Source organism: Ranitomeya imitator, chromosome 2 (assembly GCF_032444005.1).
Source record: "Ranitomeya imitator isolate aRanImi1 chromosome 2, aRanImi1.pri, whole genome shotgun sequence".
Taxonomy (NCBI): Eukaryota; Metazoa; Chordata; class Amphibia; order Anura; family Dendrobatidae; genus Ranitomeya; species Ranitomeya imitator.
In genome coordinates this window covers 383,351,466-383,370,417 of record NC_091283.1, presented here as the reverse complement: position 1 = coordinate 383,370,417, position 18,952 = coordinate 383,351,466, and the positions used below count along the sequence as shown (strand labels likewise).

General features: G+C 43.3%; 2 protein-coding genes across 2 annotated transcripts in view; both read right to left on the bottom strand.

Moving 5' to 3' along the window:
* LOC138666636 (uncharacterized) overlaps positions 1-18,952 on the bottom strand; it is a 211,209-nt gene that overhangs the window by 72,225 nt on the left and 120,032 nt on the right. Inside the window, exon 18 of the mRNA XM_069754831.1 lies at positions 308-624. Coding sequence (XP_069610932.1) covers positions 308-624 — 317 coding nt within the window. The remainder of the gene's footprint in view (positions 1-307; positions 625-18,952) is intronic.
* On the bottom strand, positions 7,336-12,722 carry LOC138667874 (oocyte zinc finger protein XlCOF29-like). Its single transcript, XM_069755956.1, has 3 exons — positions 12,585-12,722; positions 12,276-12,455; positions 7,336-7,467 (listed from the first exon to the last, which is right to left on the bottom strand). The coding sequence occupies exons 1-3, from the start codon at positions 12,654-12,656 to the stop codon at positions 7,336-7,338; spliced, it is 384 nt and encodes a 127-aa protein (XP_069612057.1). The 5' UTR covers positions 12,657-12,722.

The window sequence follows — 18,952 nt, the reverse complement described above, 5'->3', positions numbered from 1 at the left end:
CCAATAAATTTCTTCAAATTCACAATTGTGTTCCACTTGTTGTTGATTCTTCACCAAAAATTTACATTTGGCATCTTTATGTTTGAAGCATGATATGTGGGAAAAAGGTGGAAAAGTTCCAGGGAGCCGAATATTTTCGCAAGGCACTGTACATATTTTCATCTTTTAAATTAAAAAATTACGAAAAGGAAAATGTCCAAAAATTGATTCTACATAGGTAAAAGGCTTAATATTATTTATTCAGCTACATCTGGGACTTTAAGCCTACTCGGTTTGGCTACATACTAAAACTTGCAAAACATTTTCTACATTCTAGACAGGTATATGGCTACTCCTGTGTGAGATCTCTCATGTTTAACAAAACTTGATTTCACTTTATAACATTTCCCACATTCTGGACATGAAAATCTCTTCTCCCCTGTGTGACTTCTTTGATGTGTAGTAAGATTTGATTTCTGTGTAAAACATTTCTCACATTCAGAACATGAATATGGCTTCTCTCCTGTGTGACTTCTCACATGTGTAACAAGATGTGATTTCCTTGAAAAACATTTCCCACATTCTGAACATGAATATGGCTTCTCTCCTGTGTGACTTCTCACATGTGTAACAAGATCTGATTTCCTTGAAAAACAGTTTCCACATTTTGAACATGAAAATGGCTTCACCCCTGTGTGTTTTCTCTCATGTACAACAAGATCTGATTTTTCTGTAAAACATTTCCCACACTCAGAACATGAATATGGCTTCATTCTTGTGTGAGCTCTTTGATGTTTATTGTCAATTCTGTAATTTTTGTTTGGCATAATAGTTTGTGAAGAATCAGAAGATGGAAGTTTTTCAAAAGGATCAGATGGTAGATCTTTACTGTGAAGGGCTGGGGATAAATCCAGAATATTGTTATGTTCTTCAAATGTATCCTGTGTGATAATATGATCATGTGCGGTCAAATCTGAAAATGTAAGATGTGCCTCCGATCTGCTGGTACAGTCATCTGCCAAAAATAAAATGGAATTTATAACAATTATAATATTAATACTTTCTATAACATTTCAATACAATATGTGTTAGTGTACGTATCACAAAATTTTTGTGAAATACAAAATATTTAGTGAAAAATATTCAGTGGACAGTAATAGAGGTCAACCTCACAAAATATCCTCAAAACTATCCCACCACATTCACTTTCCATATAACAACTATGGAACCAACAAACAACAAGGGAGAAAATGTTTACGTAACAATATACAACACTAATAACAACATCGAAGTGCAGTTAAATAAAACACACAAGCAACACGTGCCACTTAAAACTACAGAAAAATAGTTAGGTTTATTTTCTGCAGCATGTCAATTCTTTGTGCGGATTCCGCAGCGTTTTACGCCTATTCCTTTATAAGAATCCGCAGGTGTAAAAATGCAGGCGAATTCCGCACAAAATCCATGGTAAATCCGCAGGTAAAAACGCATGGAAAAATCGGCAACGTGTTCACATACCCTTAGCCTCAGCCCAGAGCTACAAAGGGGATACTGTATATACAGTGGGCAAAATAAGTATTTGATACACTACTGATTTTGCAAGTTCTTTCACCTATAAATAATTTATATAGTAGGTACACCTCAACTCTGAGAGCCAGAATCTAAAAATAAAGTCCAGAAAATCACATTGTATAATTTTTAAATAACTAAACTGCATTTTAATGCATGAAATAAGTATTTGATCACCTACCAACCAGCAAGAATTCTGGCTCTCACAGACCTGTTCGTTTTCTTTTAAGAAACCCTCCTACTCTGCACTCATTACCTGTATTAACTGCGCCTGTTTGAACTCATTACCAGTTTAACAGACACCTGTCCACACAATCAATCACACTCCAACCTCTCCACCATGGCCAAGACCAAAGAGCTGTCTAAGGACACCAAAAACAAAATTGTATACCTGCACAAGGCTGGGATGCGTTACAGGAAAATAGTCAAGCAGCTTGGTGAGAAGAACACTGCTGGCACAATTATTAGTAAATGAAAGAAACACAAGATGACTGTCAAACTTCTTTGGCCTGGGGCTCCATGCAGGATTTTGCCTCATTGGGTAAAAATGATTCCCAGAAAATTCAGGAATCAGCCCAGAACTACATGGGATGACCTGGGCAATAACATAAAGAGAGCAGTCTCAAACATTCCCACTAGCAGGGGGTTGGACCAGATGACGCAGGAGGTCCCTTCCAACTCTACCATTGTATGATTCTAACACACTACGCCGTCACAGATTAAAATTTTGAAGTGCACGCAAGGTCTTCCTGCACACGCCAGCACATGTCCAAACACATTTGATCATCACAGGATACATGGGAGAGGGTCAGATGAGACCAAAATAGAACTTTTTGGTATGAACTTAACTTGCCATGTTTGGAGGAAGAAGAAGGATAAGAACAACCTGAAGAACACGATCCCAACCGTGAAGCATGGTGGGGGATACACCATACTTTGCGGCACTGGCGGACACAGACCGAAGAGGGCCCCTGTGCAAGAACAATGTAGGGGCCCTTTCCAGCCCAAGAGCTCCTAAAAATGCAAAATTGCACCTGCTTTGGAGGTAGAAATGGGCCCCCTTACCTCTTGGGCCCCTGTGCGGCTGCACAGGTTGCACCAATGATATGTCCGCCTCTGCTTTGCGGGTGCTTTTCAGCAAAGGGAACCGGATGACTGCAGAGTATTGAAGGAAGCATGGATGGGGTCATGTATTGCGCGATTTTGGCCAACAACTTTCTTCCTTCAGAAAGAGCATTGAAGATAGCTCATGGCTGGGTCTTCCAGCATGACAATGACCTGAAACACACAGTCAGGGCAACTAAGGAGTGGCTCCATAAGAAACATTTCAAGGTCCTAGCAAATCTCAAGACGTGAATCCAATAAAAAATAGGTTTGGAGGGAGATGAAACTCAATGTTGCCCAGTGACAGCCCCAAAACCTGAAAGATCTGGAGAAGATGTGTATGTAGTGGGCAACATTCCCTGCTGCAGTGTGTGCAAATTTGGTCAAGAAGTAAAGCAAACGTCTGACCTCTGCAATTGTAAACAATGGTTTCTGTACCAAATATTAAATTCTGTTTTTCTATTTTATCAAATGCTTATTTCATTCAATAAAATGCAAATTAATTGTGTAAAAATCATACAATGTGATTTTCTGGATTTTTTTTTAAAGATTCTGTCTCTCAGTTGAAGTGTACCTTCTAAACAAATTACAGACCTCTCCATTCTTTGTACCTGGGAAAACTTGCAAAACCGGCAGTGTATCAAATACTTATTTTCCCCACTGTATACATGTGTTACCAGTGGCAACGGAGTTGTTGTTTTGTATGACACCATTCATTTTACCAAAAAATGTACTAAAAAAGGGGAAATAAAAAAGCCAAAAGTGCAAATATCGGTAACTATAGAAAACATCGGTTTCCGCAAACCATGACAGTCCCCATGTATTCCCACCATTCTTTATTGTTCTCAACCACTATGTGTTGAAGTTTTTTATATGTGGTGTCGGCATAAAAAAATAAAGTTGCATAAAATTATGTTGCTTAATAAATAAATGTTAATTTACCGTATATATTCGTGTATAAGCCCAGATTTTCAGCACATTTTTTTTGTGCTGAAAACGCCCCTCTCGGCTTATACACGAGTCACTGCCTTCGGGGGAGGGGGGCAGCAGACATCATACTCACCCTCCTGGTGTCATTGCTGCATATTAGTCCCTGCATCTCGGGCGCCGACATCTCTCTTCCTGTCTTCCTTCCTGTGCTGATTGGTCAGTGATACCGCTCATTAAAGTAATGAATATGCATGCGTCTCCACTCCCATAGGCGTGGAGCGCATATTCATTACTTCAATGAGCGGTATCACTGACCAATCAGCACAGGAAGGAAGACAGGAAGAGAGATGATGGCGCTCGAGATGCAGGGACTGATATGCAGCACCAGGAGGGTGAGTAGGACTGGTGGAGGGTGAGCCATGCAATATTCACCTGTCCCGTTCCACCGCCGCGCTGTGTCTTCCGCGTGACATTCAGTACAGAGGGCGCGATGACGAGGTTAGTGCGCGCCCTCTGCCTGAACAGTCACTGCAGAGAGCCAGCGACGCTGAGAAGCAGCGGGCAGCGACAAGAGGTCATTTTTTTTTTTATCGCAGCAGCAGCATTATATGGGGCATATTTTAATATGGAGCATCTTATGGGGCTCCTGATTCAATATGGATATTCAAAACACAACCTACTGATATCTCAATTAATTTTACTTTTATTGGTATCTATTTTTAGTTTTGAAATTTACCAGTAGCTGCTGCATTTCCTACCCTAGGCTTATACTCGAGTCATTAAATTTTCCCATTTTTTTGTGGCAAAATTAGGTGCCTCGGCGTATACTCGGGTCGGCTTATACTCGAGTATGTAAGGTAATTCCTTTGTGGCAATTTTCATTTTTGCATTTTCAGTCTCAATTTATGTTTCTGCATTTTTTTTCCTGTCCTTCATCCAAGAGCCAGAACGTTTTTATTTTTCCATGTGATGGCTTGATTCTTTTTTTGTGGAACAAATTCTCATTTTGAAAATTTATTTTATCATAAAACATTAAAAATTATTTTTCCATTGCAGTTTGGGTTTTGAGTTCATTGTGCTATAAATATTGTCTGGCAACAGGTCAGAAGAATGCAAAACTTGTAGAGTTGTAAAAGAAAAATTGGTGTCTGTTGCCATTTATTGAGACTCATAACCCTTTTTCTGTCAATGCAGCTGCATTAGGGATTGTCTTTTTCTTGGTGAGTTGATATTTTTATTGGAACAATTTTATTGCTTTTTACCTTGTTTTTTTCAGGTGTGGCAGCAATGTATTTTAGCGCCTCAGCAGGGCTGTATTTAGAGTTTCTGCTGCCCTAGGCACTTTTAGTGCTGCCTCCACCTTTGGTAAGTATGATACTGTCGGCAGTAACTTTGGCAAGAATCGCTGATGTGAAAGTAGCCTTTTGCAGCAGATCCGGCAGTTTTTCTGCATCTGCCGCGTAATGGATCATTTACAGCAACACTGCATTTGGCCTCATTCATTCCCTATGGGATTTGTGGCACTTGCCGTGATCTGGTAAATGCGGTATCATACCTCCCAACTTTTGAAGAAGGGAAAGAGGTATAAAGTTTGCGGCACGCGTAGTGTGCTGCAGCAAATTTTAGGCCACACCTCTGACCACACCCATTTCACAACTAGTCACACCCATATCCACATCCCAACCACACCCATTTAGTACTGCTGATCACACTGTTTCATATACAATAATTATAACTCAAAAAAATATGGCCACACAGTGCTCCATACTGTATAATGGCCACACATGATGCTCAATACTGTATGACGGCCACACAGTGCTCCATACTGTATAATAGCCCCACATGATGCTCCATGCTGTATAATGGCCCCACATGATGCTCCATACTGTATAATGGACACACATGATGCTCCATACTGTATAATGGCCACACATGATGCTCAATACTGTATAATGGCCATTGGCCACACATGATGCTCCATACTGTATAATGGCCACACATGATGCTCAATACTATATAATGGCTACACATGATGCTCCATACTGTATAATGGCCACACATGATGCTCAATACTATATAATGGCCACACATGATGCTCAATACTGTATAACGGCCACACTTGATGCTCCATACTGTATAATGGCCACACACAGTTCTCCATACTATATAATGATCCCACATCATGCTCAATACTGTATAATGGCCACACATGATGCTCCATACTGTATAATGGCCACACACAGTTCTCCATACTATATAATGATCCCACATCATGCTCAATACTGTATAATGGCCACACATGATGCTCCATAGTGTATAATGGCCACACATGATGCTTCATACTGTATAATGGCCCCACATGATGCTCAATACTATATAATGGCCACACATGATGCTCCATACTGTATAATGGCCACACATGATGCTCCATACTGTATAATGGCCACACATGATGCTCCATACTGTATAATGGCCACACATGATGCTCCATACTGTATAATGACCCCACATGATGCTCAATACTGTATAATGCCCCCCTCCCATCTTGTATGCATGGCTCATCTCCCCCCATCCTGTATGAATGGCTCATCTCCCTCCCATCCCATATGCATGGCTCATATCCCCCCTCCTGTATGCATGGCTCATATTCCCCCCCTCCTGTATGCATGGCTCATCTCCCTCCCATCCCATATGCATGGCTCGTATCCCTCCCTCCTGTATGCATGGCTCGTATCTCCTCCTCCTGTATGCATGGTTCATTTCCCTCCCATCCCATATGCATGGCTCATATTCCCCCCCTCCTGTGTGGATGGATCATATCCCCCCCCGTATGCATGGCTTATCCTATATGCATGGCTCATATTCCCCCCCCCCCTGTATGCATGGCTCATATTCCCCCCCCCCCCCTCCTGTATGCATGGCTCATATTCCCCCCTTCCTGTATGCATGGCTCATATCCCCCCCCTCCTGTATGCATGGCTCATATTCCCCCCTCCTGTATGCATGGCTCATCTCCCTCCCATCTCATATGCATGGCTCATATTCACTCCCCCCGTTTGCATGGCTCATATTCCCCCACCCTCCTGTATGCATGGCTCATATTCACCCCCCCTCCTGTATGCATGGCTCATATCCCCCCCCGTATGCATGGCTCATATTCACCCCCCCCTCCTGAATGCATGGCTCATATTCACCCCCCCCCCCCCCCCTCCTGAATGCATGGCTTATCTCTCAACCCCCCACTCCTGCTCCCATCTTGCATGGCTCGGCTTACCATCCTCCTTCATCCCCCCGTCCCCTCGTCCCTCATATTCACCTTTCCCACACCGCGCCGAACATCCCTCTGGCTCTGTCCCGACTCCCGGCGCAGCACCTTCTTCCTGAGTGAATCTCCTCTTTGCACCACTTATCACCCCTCACATATGTCTCTGTAGTATTAATATGGGGCAGATCTTTACCCTGAAAAAAAATGTAAAAGTCACAGACAGATGGAAAAATCATGTAAAATTATTTAGAACAGAAAAGATGAAATAGCTGCAAGTCTCCTGTATAAATCCAACCTGTTGGCTCCTAATTCTAACCTGCAGTCTCCATAACCAGAAAATTGTGAGAAAATAGAAACAACATCTAATGTCTATGATCAGCTTTTCCCTGTCATCTCCACCAAATATAAAGCATACACTGAATGGCCACATTATTAGAGACACCCACTTGAACCTCCTTTGGTCTTCAGAACCTCAGCAAATTATGTTGCTAATTCGAATGAGTATTAATCCTTCTGCATGAATACTGTCCATTGACAAAAGGATAGATTTTTACAGTTGCCACAATATAGATGTAGGTGCTGATTTGCTCTGAACAAGTTATTCTTGTAAAACAGATGTTCTATAGGATTAAGATCTGAACACTATAAGGGCCGGGAAAGAAAAAAATAAAAAATGTATTGTCCCGTTCCTGGAAGCAATCCATGACAATAAGACCATAGTGGCATCGAGCATTGTCCTGCCGTCCTTCTGCCAGAAAAGGATGAACTTAATTGAACACTGGCCACAAAGCCTAGGTAAGCTCCTGTGCTGAAGAAATGTTTCTTCGGACGCTATAGTTGTAGATCCAGAGTTGTATTCAGATTTAGGACATGACTGTGCACCGCCTGTTCTTTGATCGACTTTTAACAAACGTCTCTGACTTTTAATTGATTAATTTCTTGTATTCATCTGTTTTTCAACATTCTCAGTATAATCTCAACATCAGCAAATGTTCAAAGTCGATCACTTCACTTTATGTTCCCATTATAATGTAGATTTACATTGCAAACGTCCACAGAAAAGTGATCACTGGATTTCCTGCTGTACTCTGAAGTCACTGGTCACATTTCTATTCTATTAGAAAAGTTTCAGTGTCTCTAAGGCCGGCGTCACACTCGGCGTAAGACAATACGGTCCGTATATTACGGCCGTAATACGCTGAAAAGTCCCCAAAATAGTGGTCCGTAGCTCCTCCGTAGGCAGGGTGTGTCAGCGTATTTTGCGCATGGCATCCTCCGAACGTAATCCGTATGGCATCCATACTGCGTGTTTTTCTCGCAGGCTTGCAAAACCGACATACAAGGATATACAAGGGATCCATGTGTTACAAAACAAACAAACATATATACTGTATATATATATCAGTAGACACATATATGTATATATATTAATATTTCATACAGCGCGAGATAGCAAAAGCCGGCAATTGAATTACCGGCTTTAAAGCTATCTCCTTCCTAAACCCGACATGATATGAGACATGGTTTACATACAGTAAACCATCTCATATCCCCATTTTATTTGCATATTCCACACTACTAATGTTAGTAGTGTGTATATGCAAAATTTGGCCTTTCTAGCTATTAAATTAAAATGCCCAGCAGAGGGCGCCTCACTGCAAATGAAGGTAAATATAGGTCATTGACCTACTTTACCTTCATTCCCCGGGGTTTTGCAGCCACGAGCACCGCTGCATTAGCAGAGCTCCTGGCTGTAAAATATTTTAACCCCTTCAGATGGATTTACATCGTGGGACGTTACAGATCTTCGGAAGGTATGTATATTGTTGGTTTATTATTTTTTCTTTGTTACAGAGCGAGGGTCTTCAGAAGGATTGAGCGTAGAATAAAATATTACAACAACCTTTGTTTTTATTTCATTAAAATACTTTTAAATAATGTGTTTGTGTTTTTTTAACCCTTTACTACTATTGGATTAATAATGGATAGGCGTCATAATTGACGCCTCTCCATTATTAATTTGGCTTAATGTCACCTTACAATAGCAAGGTGGCATTAACCCTTCATTACCCCATATCCCACCGCTACACGGGAGTGGGAAGAGAGTGGCCAAGTGCCAGAATAGGCGCATCTTCCAGATGTGCCTTTTCTGGGGTGGCTGGGGGCAGATGTTTTTAGCCAGGGGGGGGCCAATAACCATGGACCGTCTCCAGGCTATTAATATCTGCCCTCAGTCACTGGCTTTACTACTCTGGCGGAGATAATTGCACGGGAGCCCACGTCAATTTTTTCCGCCATTTAACCCTTTAATTTAATAGCTAGAACGGCCAAATTTTGCATATACACACTACTAACATTAGTAGTGTGGAATATGCAAAAAAAAATGGTGATATGAGATGGTTTACTGTATGTAAACCAGGTCTCATATCATGTCGGGTTTAGGAAGGAGATAGCAAAAGCCGGTAATTAAATTACCGGCTTCAAAGCTATTTTGCGCTGTATGAAATAATAATATACAGTTATATGAAAAAGTTTGGGCACCCCTATTAATCTTAAGCTTAATGTTTTATAAAAATAGTTTTTTCTGCAACAGCTATTTCAGTTTCATATATCTAATAACTGTTGGACACAGTAATGTTTCTGCCTTGAAATGAGGTTCATTGTACTAACAGAAAATGTGCAATCTGCATTCAAACAAAATTTGACAGGTGCATAAGTTTGGGCACCCTTATCATTTTCTTGTTTTAAATACTCCAACCTACTTTTTACTGACTTACTAAAGCACTTTTTTGGTTTTCTAACCTCATTGAGCTTTGAACTTCATAGCCAGGTGTATACAATCATGAGAAAAGCTACTTAAAGTGGCCACTTGCAAGTTGTTCTCCTGTTTGAATCTCCTGAAGAGTGGCATCATGGGCTCCTCAAAACAACTGTCTAATGATCTGAAAACAAAGATTATTCAACATAGTTGTTCAGGGGAAGGATACAAAAAACTGTCTCAGAGATTTAACCTGTCAATTTCCACTGTGAGGAACATAGTAAGGAAATGGAAGAACACAGGTACAGTTCTTGTTAAGGCCAGAAGTGGCAGGCCAAGAAAAACATCAGAAAGGCAGAGAAGAAGAATGGTGAGATCAGTCAAGGACAATCCTCAGACCACCTCCAGAGAGCTGCAGCATCAACTTACTGCAGATGGTGTCACTGTGCATCGGTCAACTATACAATGCACTTTGCACAAGGAGAAGCTATATGGGAGAGTGATGCGAAAGAAGCCGTTTCTGCAAGGACGCCACAGAGTCGGCTGAGGTATGCAAAAGCTTATTTGGAGAAGCCATTTTCTTTTTGGAAGAAGGTCCTGTGGACAGATGAAACCAAGATTGAGTTGTTTGGTCATACAAAAAGGCATTATGCATGGCAGCCAAAAAAAACACAACATTCCAAGAAAAACACTTGCTACCCACAGTAAAATTTTGTTGGAGGTTCCATCATGCTTTGGGGCTGTGTAGCCAATGCCGGCACCGGGAATCTTGTTAAAGTTGAGGGACGCATGGATTCCTCTCAGTATCAGCAGATTCTTGACAATAATGTTCATGAATCAGTGACAAAGTTGAAGTTAGGCAGGGGATGGATCTTTCAGCAAGACAATGATTCAAAACACCGCTCCAAATCTACTCAGGCATTCATGCAGAGGAACAATTACACTGTTCTGGAATGGCCATCCCAGTCCCCAGACCTGAATATCATTGAACATCTGTGGGATCATTTGAAGAGGGCTGTCCATGCTCAGCGACCATCAAACTTAACTGAACTGGAATTGTTTTGTAAAGAGGAATGGTCAAAAATACCTTCATCCAGGATCCAGGAACTCATTAAAAGCTACAGGAAGCGACTAGAGGCTGTTATTTTTGCAAAAGGAGGATCTACTAAATATTAATGTCATTTTTCTGGTGGGGTGCCCATACTTATGCACTTGTCAAATTTTGTTTGAATGCAGATTTCACATTTTCTGTTAGTACAATAAACCTCATTTCAAGGCAGAAACATTACTGTGTCTAACAGTTATTAGATATATGAAACTGAAATAGCTGTTGCAAAAAAAAAATTTATATAAAACATTAAGCTGAAGATTAATAGGGGTGCCCAAACTTTTTCATATAACTGTATATACATATATGTGTCTCACTGACATATATATATATATATATATATATATATATATATATATATATATATATATATATATATATACCTATTCTATGTGTACACATTTATTCTACCTATTCTACTGTAAGCGGTCAGTGTGATTTTACTGTACACTGCACTGAATTGCCGGCTTTTCTCTCTAACACCGCTGCGTATTTCTCGCAAGTCACACTGCTGGTCCGTGTGTAATCCGTATTTTTCTGGCTTCCATAGACTTTCATTGGCGTTTTTTTGCGCAATACGGTGACAAACGCAGCATGCTGCGATTTTCTACGGCCGTAGAAAGCCGTATAATACTGATCAGTAAAATACGGCAGATAGGAGCAGGGGCATAGAGAATAATTGGGACATTTGTTAGGTGTGTTTTACGGACGTATTTTATGCGCTCTTACGTCCGTAAAACTCGCTAGTGTGACGCCGGCCTAAGAAATCGACCATTCAGTGTATAATACTGGTGGATAAAACAAGACTGAACACAAGATCTTCACAGCCTTCTACACATCATAGGGGAGATCTCATGACTAGTGATGAGCGAATATACTCGAGATTTCCCGAGCACGCTCAGGTGTCCTCCGAGTATTCGTAAGTGCTCGGACATTTAGTTTTCATCGCCGCAGCTCAATGATTTACAGCTACTATCCAGCATAAGTACATGTGGGGGTTGCCTGGTTGCTAGGGAATCCCCACGTGTAATCAAGCTGGCTAACAGATGTAAATCATTCAGCTGCGGCGAAGAAAACTAAATCTCCGAGCACTAAAAAATACTCAGAGGACACTCGAGCGTGCTCGGGAAATCTCGAGTAACTAGTATATTCGCTCATCACTACTCATGACTCCATCTACCTGATGATCCTGAGGAACATCGGAATCTTCCTGTTTACAGTCCTGTGGAAGAAGAGGACGGGGACATCTCTCTGGTGTTGTCCTCTTACTGGATAGAACTGGAGGAAACACATACAGGGACTAAACTCATTCTTTACATACAGATAATTATAGGCCGTGTGTATTTAGTCCTATTACCTGGTGATGTGAGGGGCTGGGGAACCTCCATCATGACGTCCTTGTACAGATCTTTGTGTCCTTCTAAATACTCCCACTCCTCCATGGAGAAATAGACGGTGACATCCTGACTCCTTATAGGAACCTGACACATACAATGATACCATCATCCCCGATCCCTCCACAGCATTACTGTATAATGTCCCAACATTCCCAGCAGTGTCACCTCTCCAGTCAGCAGCTCAATCATCTTGTAGGTGAGTTCTAGGATCTTCTGGTCATTGATGTCCTCATGTATCAGGGGGTGAGGTGGAAGTCCCGTGATTAGGTTTTGGGATCTTCCCCATCCCTCAGACACAGGGTCCTGACAGCGCTCACTAGAGGTCTTCTTCACTACTGTGTAATCCTGGTTATGGAGAGACACATTAATAAATCTCACTACAGACATTTCCAGAGTCCTCACCTCTCCAGTTCTGTCCATCTGTTATTCCCATAGATAAGAATGATGTAATGTGACGTCATCAGAATCTCTCACCTCTCCAGTAAGCCGGAAGAGGATCTCTAGGGTGAGGTGTAATATCCTCTCCGCCATCTTGTCCCTGTCCATCCTTGTAGGGTCACTCAGGAGGATTCTCTTATATAGAAGATCTCCACTGATAGGATCCGATATTGTAGGGACCTGAATGGGGAGAAGATGACGATGTAACATCATAAAGATCCCATGTAAGAAACCTCTGGGTTTTTATAGATTTAACGACAAAAAATAAGTATCACAATAATAACATACAATGCAGCGAGGTGCCCTGATGTGAATACATTTAAAAACAGCTACAAAAACTATAATACTGGCACAAAAATGGGCATCAAAGTGGCCAGTGAAGGGCGTTAACCAAAGGGTTAAATTACTTTAGGCCACTGATCTCACACTGCAGACATATAGAAAAGGGAGCCCCACATCAAAACCAACTCTCTCCAGCTTGGCCCAAATGGGTTCTGGGCATCAGAACTGGCATCAAAGTGGGCAAACAGCCCATTTTCACAGATTTGAATAAGTAACTGATGTTTTTAAAAGGTCAAATGACTTTGGCTCACTGATCTCACTCTAAGAATTAACAGACAGTGATGTCCTGTGTTATGATCCGGTGACCTTGGAGCAGCATGAAAACTTACACTGGAGTAGGTGGTAACTGTACTGACCGCAAATCCTGATCTTAACACAGCAACTAGAAGTAGCCGTGGGGTGTACCTAACAAACCCTAGACACCACGTCACAGCCGGAGGACTAAATACCCCTAAAGATGGAAATAGGAATTCTACCTTGCCTCAGAGCAGAACCCCAAAGGATAGGCAGCCCCCCACAAATATTGGCTGTGAGTAGGAGAGGAAAGACACACACAGGCAGAAAACAGGATTTAGCACAAGAGGCCACTCTAGCTAAAATAGGAAAGGATACGACAGAGTACTGTGCGGTCAGTATTAAAACCCTTCCAAAAATATCCACAGCAGATTATACAAAAATTCCTCCATCTAACTAAAGACGTGGAGTGTATATCTGCTACTCCAGAGAATCCTACACTCAGAGCAGCAATACAATCAAAAAACAAGCACACAGCAAGTGTGCCATAGAAAAAGAAACAGACACTTATCTTTGCTGAATTGGCAGCTAAGCAGGAGAAGCCAGACAGAGGTCCAACATCTTCCAAGAAACATTGACAACTGGCAAGGACTAATGAGTCCTACAAACCTAAATACCCCAGTCAGAATTGCAATCAGCAGATACACCTGTCCAGGACTGCAGCCCAGGGACAACTGCATTACCACCTACAACCACCGGAGGGAGCCCAAAAGCAGAATTCACAACAGTACCCCCCCCCCTTGAGGAGGGGTCACCGAACCCTCACCAGAGCCCCCAGGCTGATCAGGATGAGCCAGATGAAAGGCACGAACCGAATCAGCGGCATGGACATCAGAGGCAAAAACCCAAGAATTATCCTCCTGGCCATAACCCTTCCATTTGACAAGGTACTGAAGCTTCCGCCTCGAAAAACGGGAATCCAAAATCTTCTCAACAACATATTCCAACTCCCCATCAACCAACACAGGGGCCGGAGGATCAACAGAGGGAACAACGGGCTCCACATATTTCCGCAATAAAGATCTATGGAAGACATTATGGATCGCAAAAGAGGCCGGAAGCGCCAGTCGAAAAGACACCGGATTAATAATCTCAGAAATCCTATAAGGACCAATAAACCGAGGCTTAAACTTAGGAGAAGAAACCTTCATAGGAACATGATGGGAAGACAACCAGACCAGATCCCCAACCCGAAGCCGGGAACCAACACACCGACGACAGTTAGCAAAACGTTGAGCCTCCTCCTGAGACAACACCAAATTGTCCACCACATGAGCCCAAATCTGCTGCAACCTGTCAACCACAGAATCCACACCAGGACAGTCAGAAGGCTCAACCTGCCCAGAAGAAAAACGAGGATGAAAACCAAAATAACAAAAGAAAGGCGAAACCAAAGTAGCCGAACTAGCCCGATTATTAAGGGCAAACTCGGCCAATGGCAAGAAAGCCACCCAATCATCCTCATCAGCAGACACAAAGCATCTCAAATAAGTCTCCAAAGTCTGATTAGTTCGCTCGGTCTGGCCATTTGTATGAGGATGAAATGTGGAAGAAAAAGACAAATCAATGCCCAGCCTAGCACAAAAAGCCCGCCAAAACCGAGAAACAAACTGGGAACCTCTGTCGGACACAATATTCTCCGGAATACCATGCAAACGGACCACATGCTGAAAGAACAACGGAACCAAATCCGAAGAGGAAGGCAATTCAGGCAAAGGCACCAAATGAACCATCTTAGAGAACCGGTCACAAACAACCCAGATAACCGACATCGTCTGGGAAACCGGAAGATCAGAAATAAAATCCATAGAAATATGCGTCCAGGGCCTCTCAGGGACCGGCAATGGCAAAAGCAACCCACTAGCACGGGAACAACAAGGCTTGGCCCGCGCACAAGTCCCACAGGACTGCACAAAAGAACGCACATCACGCGACAAAGAAGGCCACCAAAAGGACCTTCCAACCAAGTCTCTGGTACCAAAAATGCCAGGATGACCAGCCAACACGGAACAGTGAACCTCAGAAATCACTCTCCTAGTCCATCTGTCAGGAACAAACAGTTTCCCCACAGGACAGCGGTCAGGTTTGTCAGCCTGAAATTCCTGAAGAACCCGTCGTAAATCAGGGGAAATGGCAGAAAGGACCACCCCTTCTTTCAGAATACCGACCGGTTCTAAGACCTCAGGAGAATCAGGCAAAAAACTCCTAGAGGGGGCATCAGCCTTAATGTTCTTAGAACCCGGAAGGTACGAGCCCACGAAATCAAAACGGGAAAAAAACAAGGACCATCGAGCCTGTCTAGGATTCAGCCATTTGGCAGACTTGAGGTAAATCAAATTCTTATGATCGGTCAAGACCACAATACGGTGCTTAGCTCCCTCAAGCCAATGTCGCCACTCCTCAAACGCCCACTTCATAGCCAACAACTCCCGATTGCCGACATCATAATTGCGTTCAGCAGGCGAAAACTTACGGGAAAAGAAGGCACACGGTTTCATTAAGGAACCAACAGGATCCCTCTGAGACAAAACGGCCCCTGCCCCAATCTCAGAAGCGTCAACCTCAACCTGAAACGGAAGAGAAACATCCGGTTGGCGCAACACCGGAGCAGAAGTAAATTGATGTTTAAGCTCCTGAAAGGCAGAGACAGCCGCAGAGGACCAATTTGCCACATCAGCGCCTTTCTTCGTCAAATCGGTCAAGGGTTTAACCACGCTGGAAAAATTAGCAATGAAACGGCGATAAAAATTTGCAAAACCCAAAAATTTCTGAAGGCTCTTCACGGATGTGGGCTGAATCCAATCATGAATGGCCTGAACCTTAACCGGATCCATCTCTATAGACGAGGGAGAAAAAATGAAGCCCAAAAAAGAAACCTTCTGCACCCCAAAGAGACACTTAGACCCTTTCACAAACAGGGCATTGTCACGAAGGATCTGAAATACCATCCTGACCTGTTCCACATGAGACTCCCAATCATCGGAAAAAATCAAAATATCATCCAAATATACAATCAAGAATTTATCAATATAAGTCCGGAAGATATCATGCATGAAGGACTGAAAAACAGATGGAGCATTAGTGAGCCCGAATGGCACCACAAGGTATTCAAAATGGCCTTCGTGCGTGTTAAACGCAGTTTTCCATTCATCACCCTGCTTAATACGCACAAGATTATATGCCCCCCGAAGGTCAATCTTCGTAAACCAACTAGCTCCCTTAATCCTAGCAAACAAATCGGTAAGCAAAGGTAAAGGGTATTGAAACTTGACCGTAATTTTATTCAAGAGGCGATAATCAATACAGGGTCTCAAGGAGCCATCTTTTTTAGCAACAAAAAAGAACCCCGCTCCCAACGGTGAAGAAGATGGCCGAATATGCCCTTTTTCCAAAGACTCCTTAATATAGCTCCGCATGGCGGTATGTTCAGGCACAGGCAGGTTGAAAAGTCGACCCTTAGGAAACTTACAGCCTGGAATCAAGTCAATAGCACAATCGCAGTCCCTGTGCGGTGGAAGGAAACTGGACTTGGGCTCATTGAATACATCCTGAAAATCAGACAAAAACTTTGGAATTTCAGAAGAGGAAGAAGAGGAGATTGACATCAAAGGAACATCATTATGAACCCCCTGACAACCCCAACTAGTCACAGACATGGACTTCCAATCCAACACAGGATTATGTACCTGCAACCATGGAAAACCCAGCACGATAACATCATGCAAATTATGCAACACCAGAAATCAACAATCTTCCTGATGGGCTGGCGCCATGCGCATGGTCACCTGTGTCCAAAACTGGGGCTTATTTTTAGCCAAGGGTGTAGCATCAATGCCCCTTAAAGGAATAGGGTTCTGCAAAGGCTGCAAGGGAAAACCACAACGCCTGGCAAACTCAAAGTCCATTAAAGGGAACCTGTCACCCCGTTTTTTGAGATTGAGATATAAATACTGTTAAATAGGGCCTGCGCTGTGCGTTACTATAGTGTATGTAGTGTACCCTGATTCCCCATGTATGTCGAGAAATACATTACCAAAGTCGGTGTTTTCGCCTGTCAATCAGGCTGGTCTGGTCAGGTGGGCGTGTTCACAGCGTTCTTTTCTTCCCCAGGTTTCCGTTGGTGGCGTAGTGGTGTGCGCATGTCCAAGGTCCGGATTCCCTGTGCCCACGTGAAGACACAGCGCGCGATCTGCGCTGTCATTCCTTTCATCGGTGCGGGCGGCCATCTTCCTGGGGCCGCGCGTGCGCAGATGTAGTGCTCTGCTGCACGGGGCTTCAGGAAAATGGCCGCGGGATGCCGCGCGTGCGCAGAAGAGATCGCGGCGGCCATTTTCCCAAAGCCGAGATGCAAACTCGGCTTTGGGAAAATGGCCGCCGCGATCTCTTCTGCGCACGCGCGGCATCCCGCGGCCATTTTCCTGAAGCCCCGTGCAGCAGAGCACTACATCTGCGCACGCGCGGCCCCAGGAATATGGCCGCCCGCACCGATGAAAGGAATGACAGCGCAGATCGCGCGCTGTGTCTTCACGTGGGCACAGGGAATCCGGACCTTGGACATGCGCACACCACTACGCCACCAACGGAAACCTGGGGAAGAAAAGAACGCTGTGAACACGCCCACCTGACCAGACCAGCCTGATTGACAGGCGAAAACGCCGACTTTGGTAATGTATTTCTCGGCATACATGGGGAATCAGGGTACACTACATACACCATAGTAACGCACAGCACAGGCCCTATTTAACAGTATTTATATCTCAATCTCAAAAAATGGGGTGACAGGTTCCCTTTAAGTTCAAGGCGGCGCCTGAATCCACAAACGCCATGACAGAAATTGATGACAATAAGCAGATCAAGGACACAGATAACAGAAATTTAGGTTGTACAGTACTGATGGTAAATGAACTAGCGATCCTCTTTGTCCGCTTAGGGCAGACAGAAATGACATGAGAAGCATCGCCACAATAGTAACACAACCTATTCTGACGTCTGAATCCTTGTCGTTCCATTCTAGACAGAATCCTATCACACTGCATTGGCTCAGGAATCTGCTCTGAGGACAACGCCACAGAGCGCACAGTTCTGCGCTCCCGCAAGCGCCGGTCAATCTGAATGGCCAGAGACATAGAATCACTCAGGCCGGAAGGACCCTTTCTGAAAATTGCCGCCAAAGCATCATTATTCCATTTAGTCAACACAGACCATTTTCTGAATTTCTGACAATACAATTCTGCCGCTTCTTGACCCCGAGACAGGGCCAACAAGGTCTTCTCAGCTTGATCCACAGAATTAGGTTCATCATATAATAATCCTAACGCCTGAAAAAAGGAGTCTACATTAAGCAAAGCCGGATTCCCAGATTCCAGGGAAAACGCCCAATCCTGCGGATCGCCACGCAGCAGGGAGATGACGATTTTAACCTGCTGAATGGAATCACCAGAGTATCGAGGTCTCAAAGCAAAAAACAGTTTACAGTTGTTTTTAAAACTCAAAAATTTGGACCTGTCACCAAAAAACAAATCAGGAGTAGGAATCTTCGGTTCTAAAATAGGAGTCTGAACAATATAATCAGAAATACCATGTACCCTAGCAGCAATCTGGTCTACACGAGAAGCTAATTCCTGAACATCCATGCTAGCACAAGACTCCTCAGCCACCCAGAGATAAAGAGGGAAGAGAAGACAAAACAGACTGAAGAAAAAAAAAATGGCTCAACACCTTTCTTCCCATCTTCTGAGATGCATTTAACTCATTGTGGGCCAGTTGTA

Coding starts and splice junctions, on each gene's coding strand:
- LOC138667874 (XM_069755956.1), bottom strand. CDS start 12,656: ATGGACAGGGACAAGATGGCGGAGAGGATATTACACCTCACCCTAGAG. Junction 12,456..12,584: donor TCTTCCGGCTTACTGGAGAG/GTGAGAGATTCT, acceptor CTCCATAACCAG/GATTACACAGTAGTGAAGAA. Junction 7,468..12,275: donor TTGAGCTGCTGACTGGAGAG/GTGACACTGCTG, acceptor TTAATCCTATAG/AACATCTGTTTTACAAGAAT.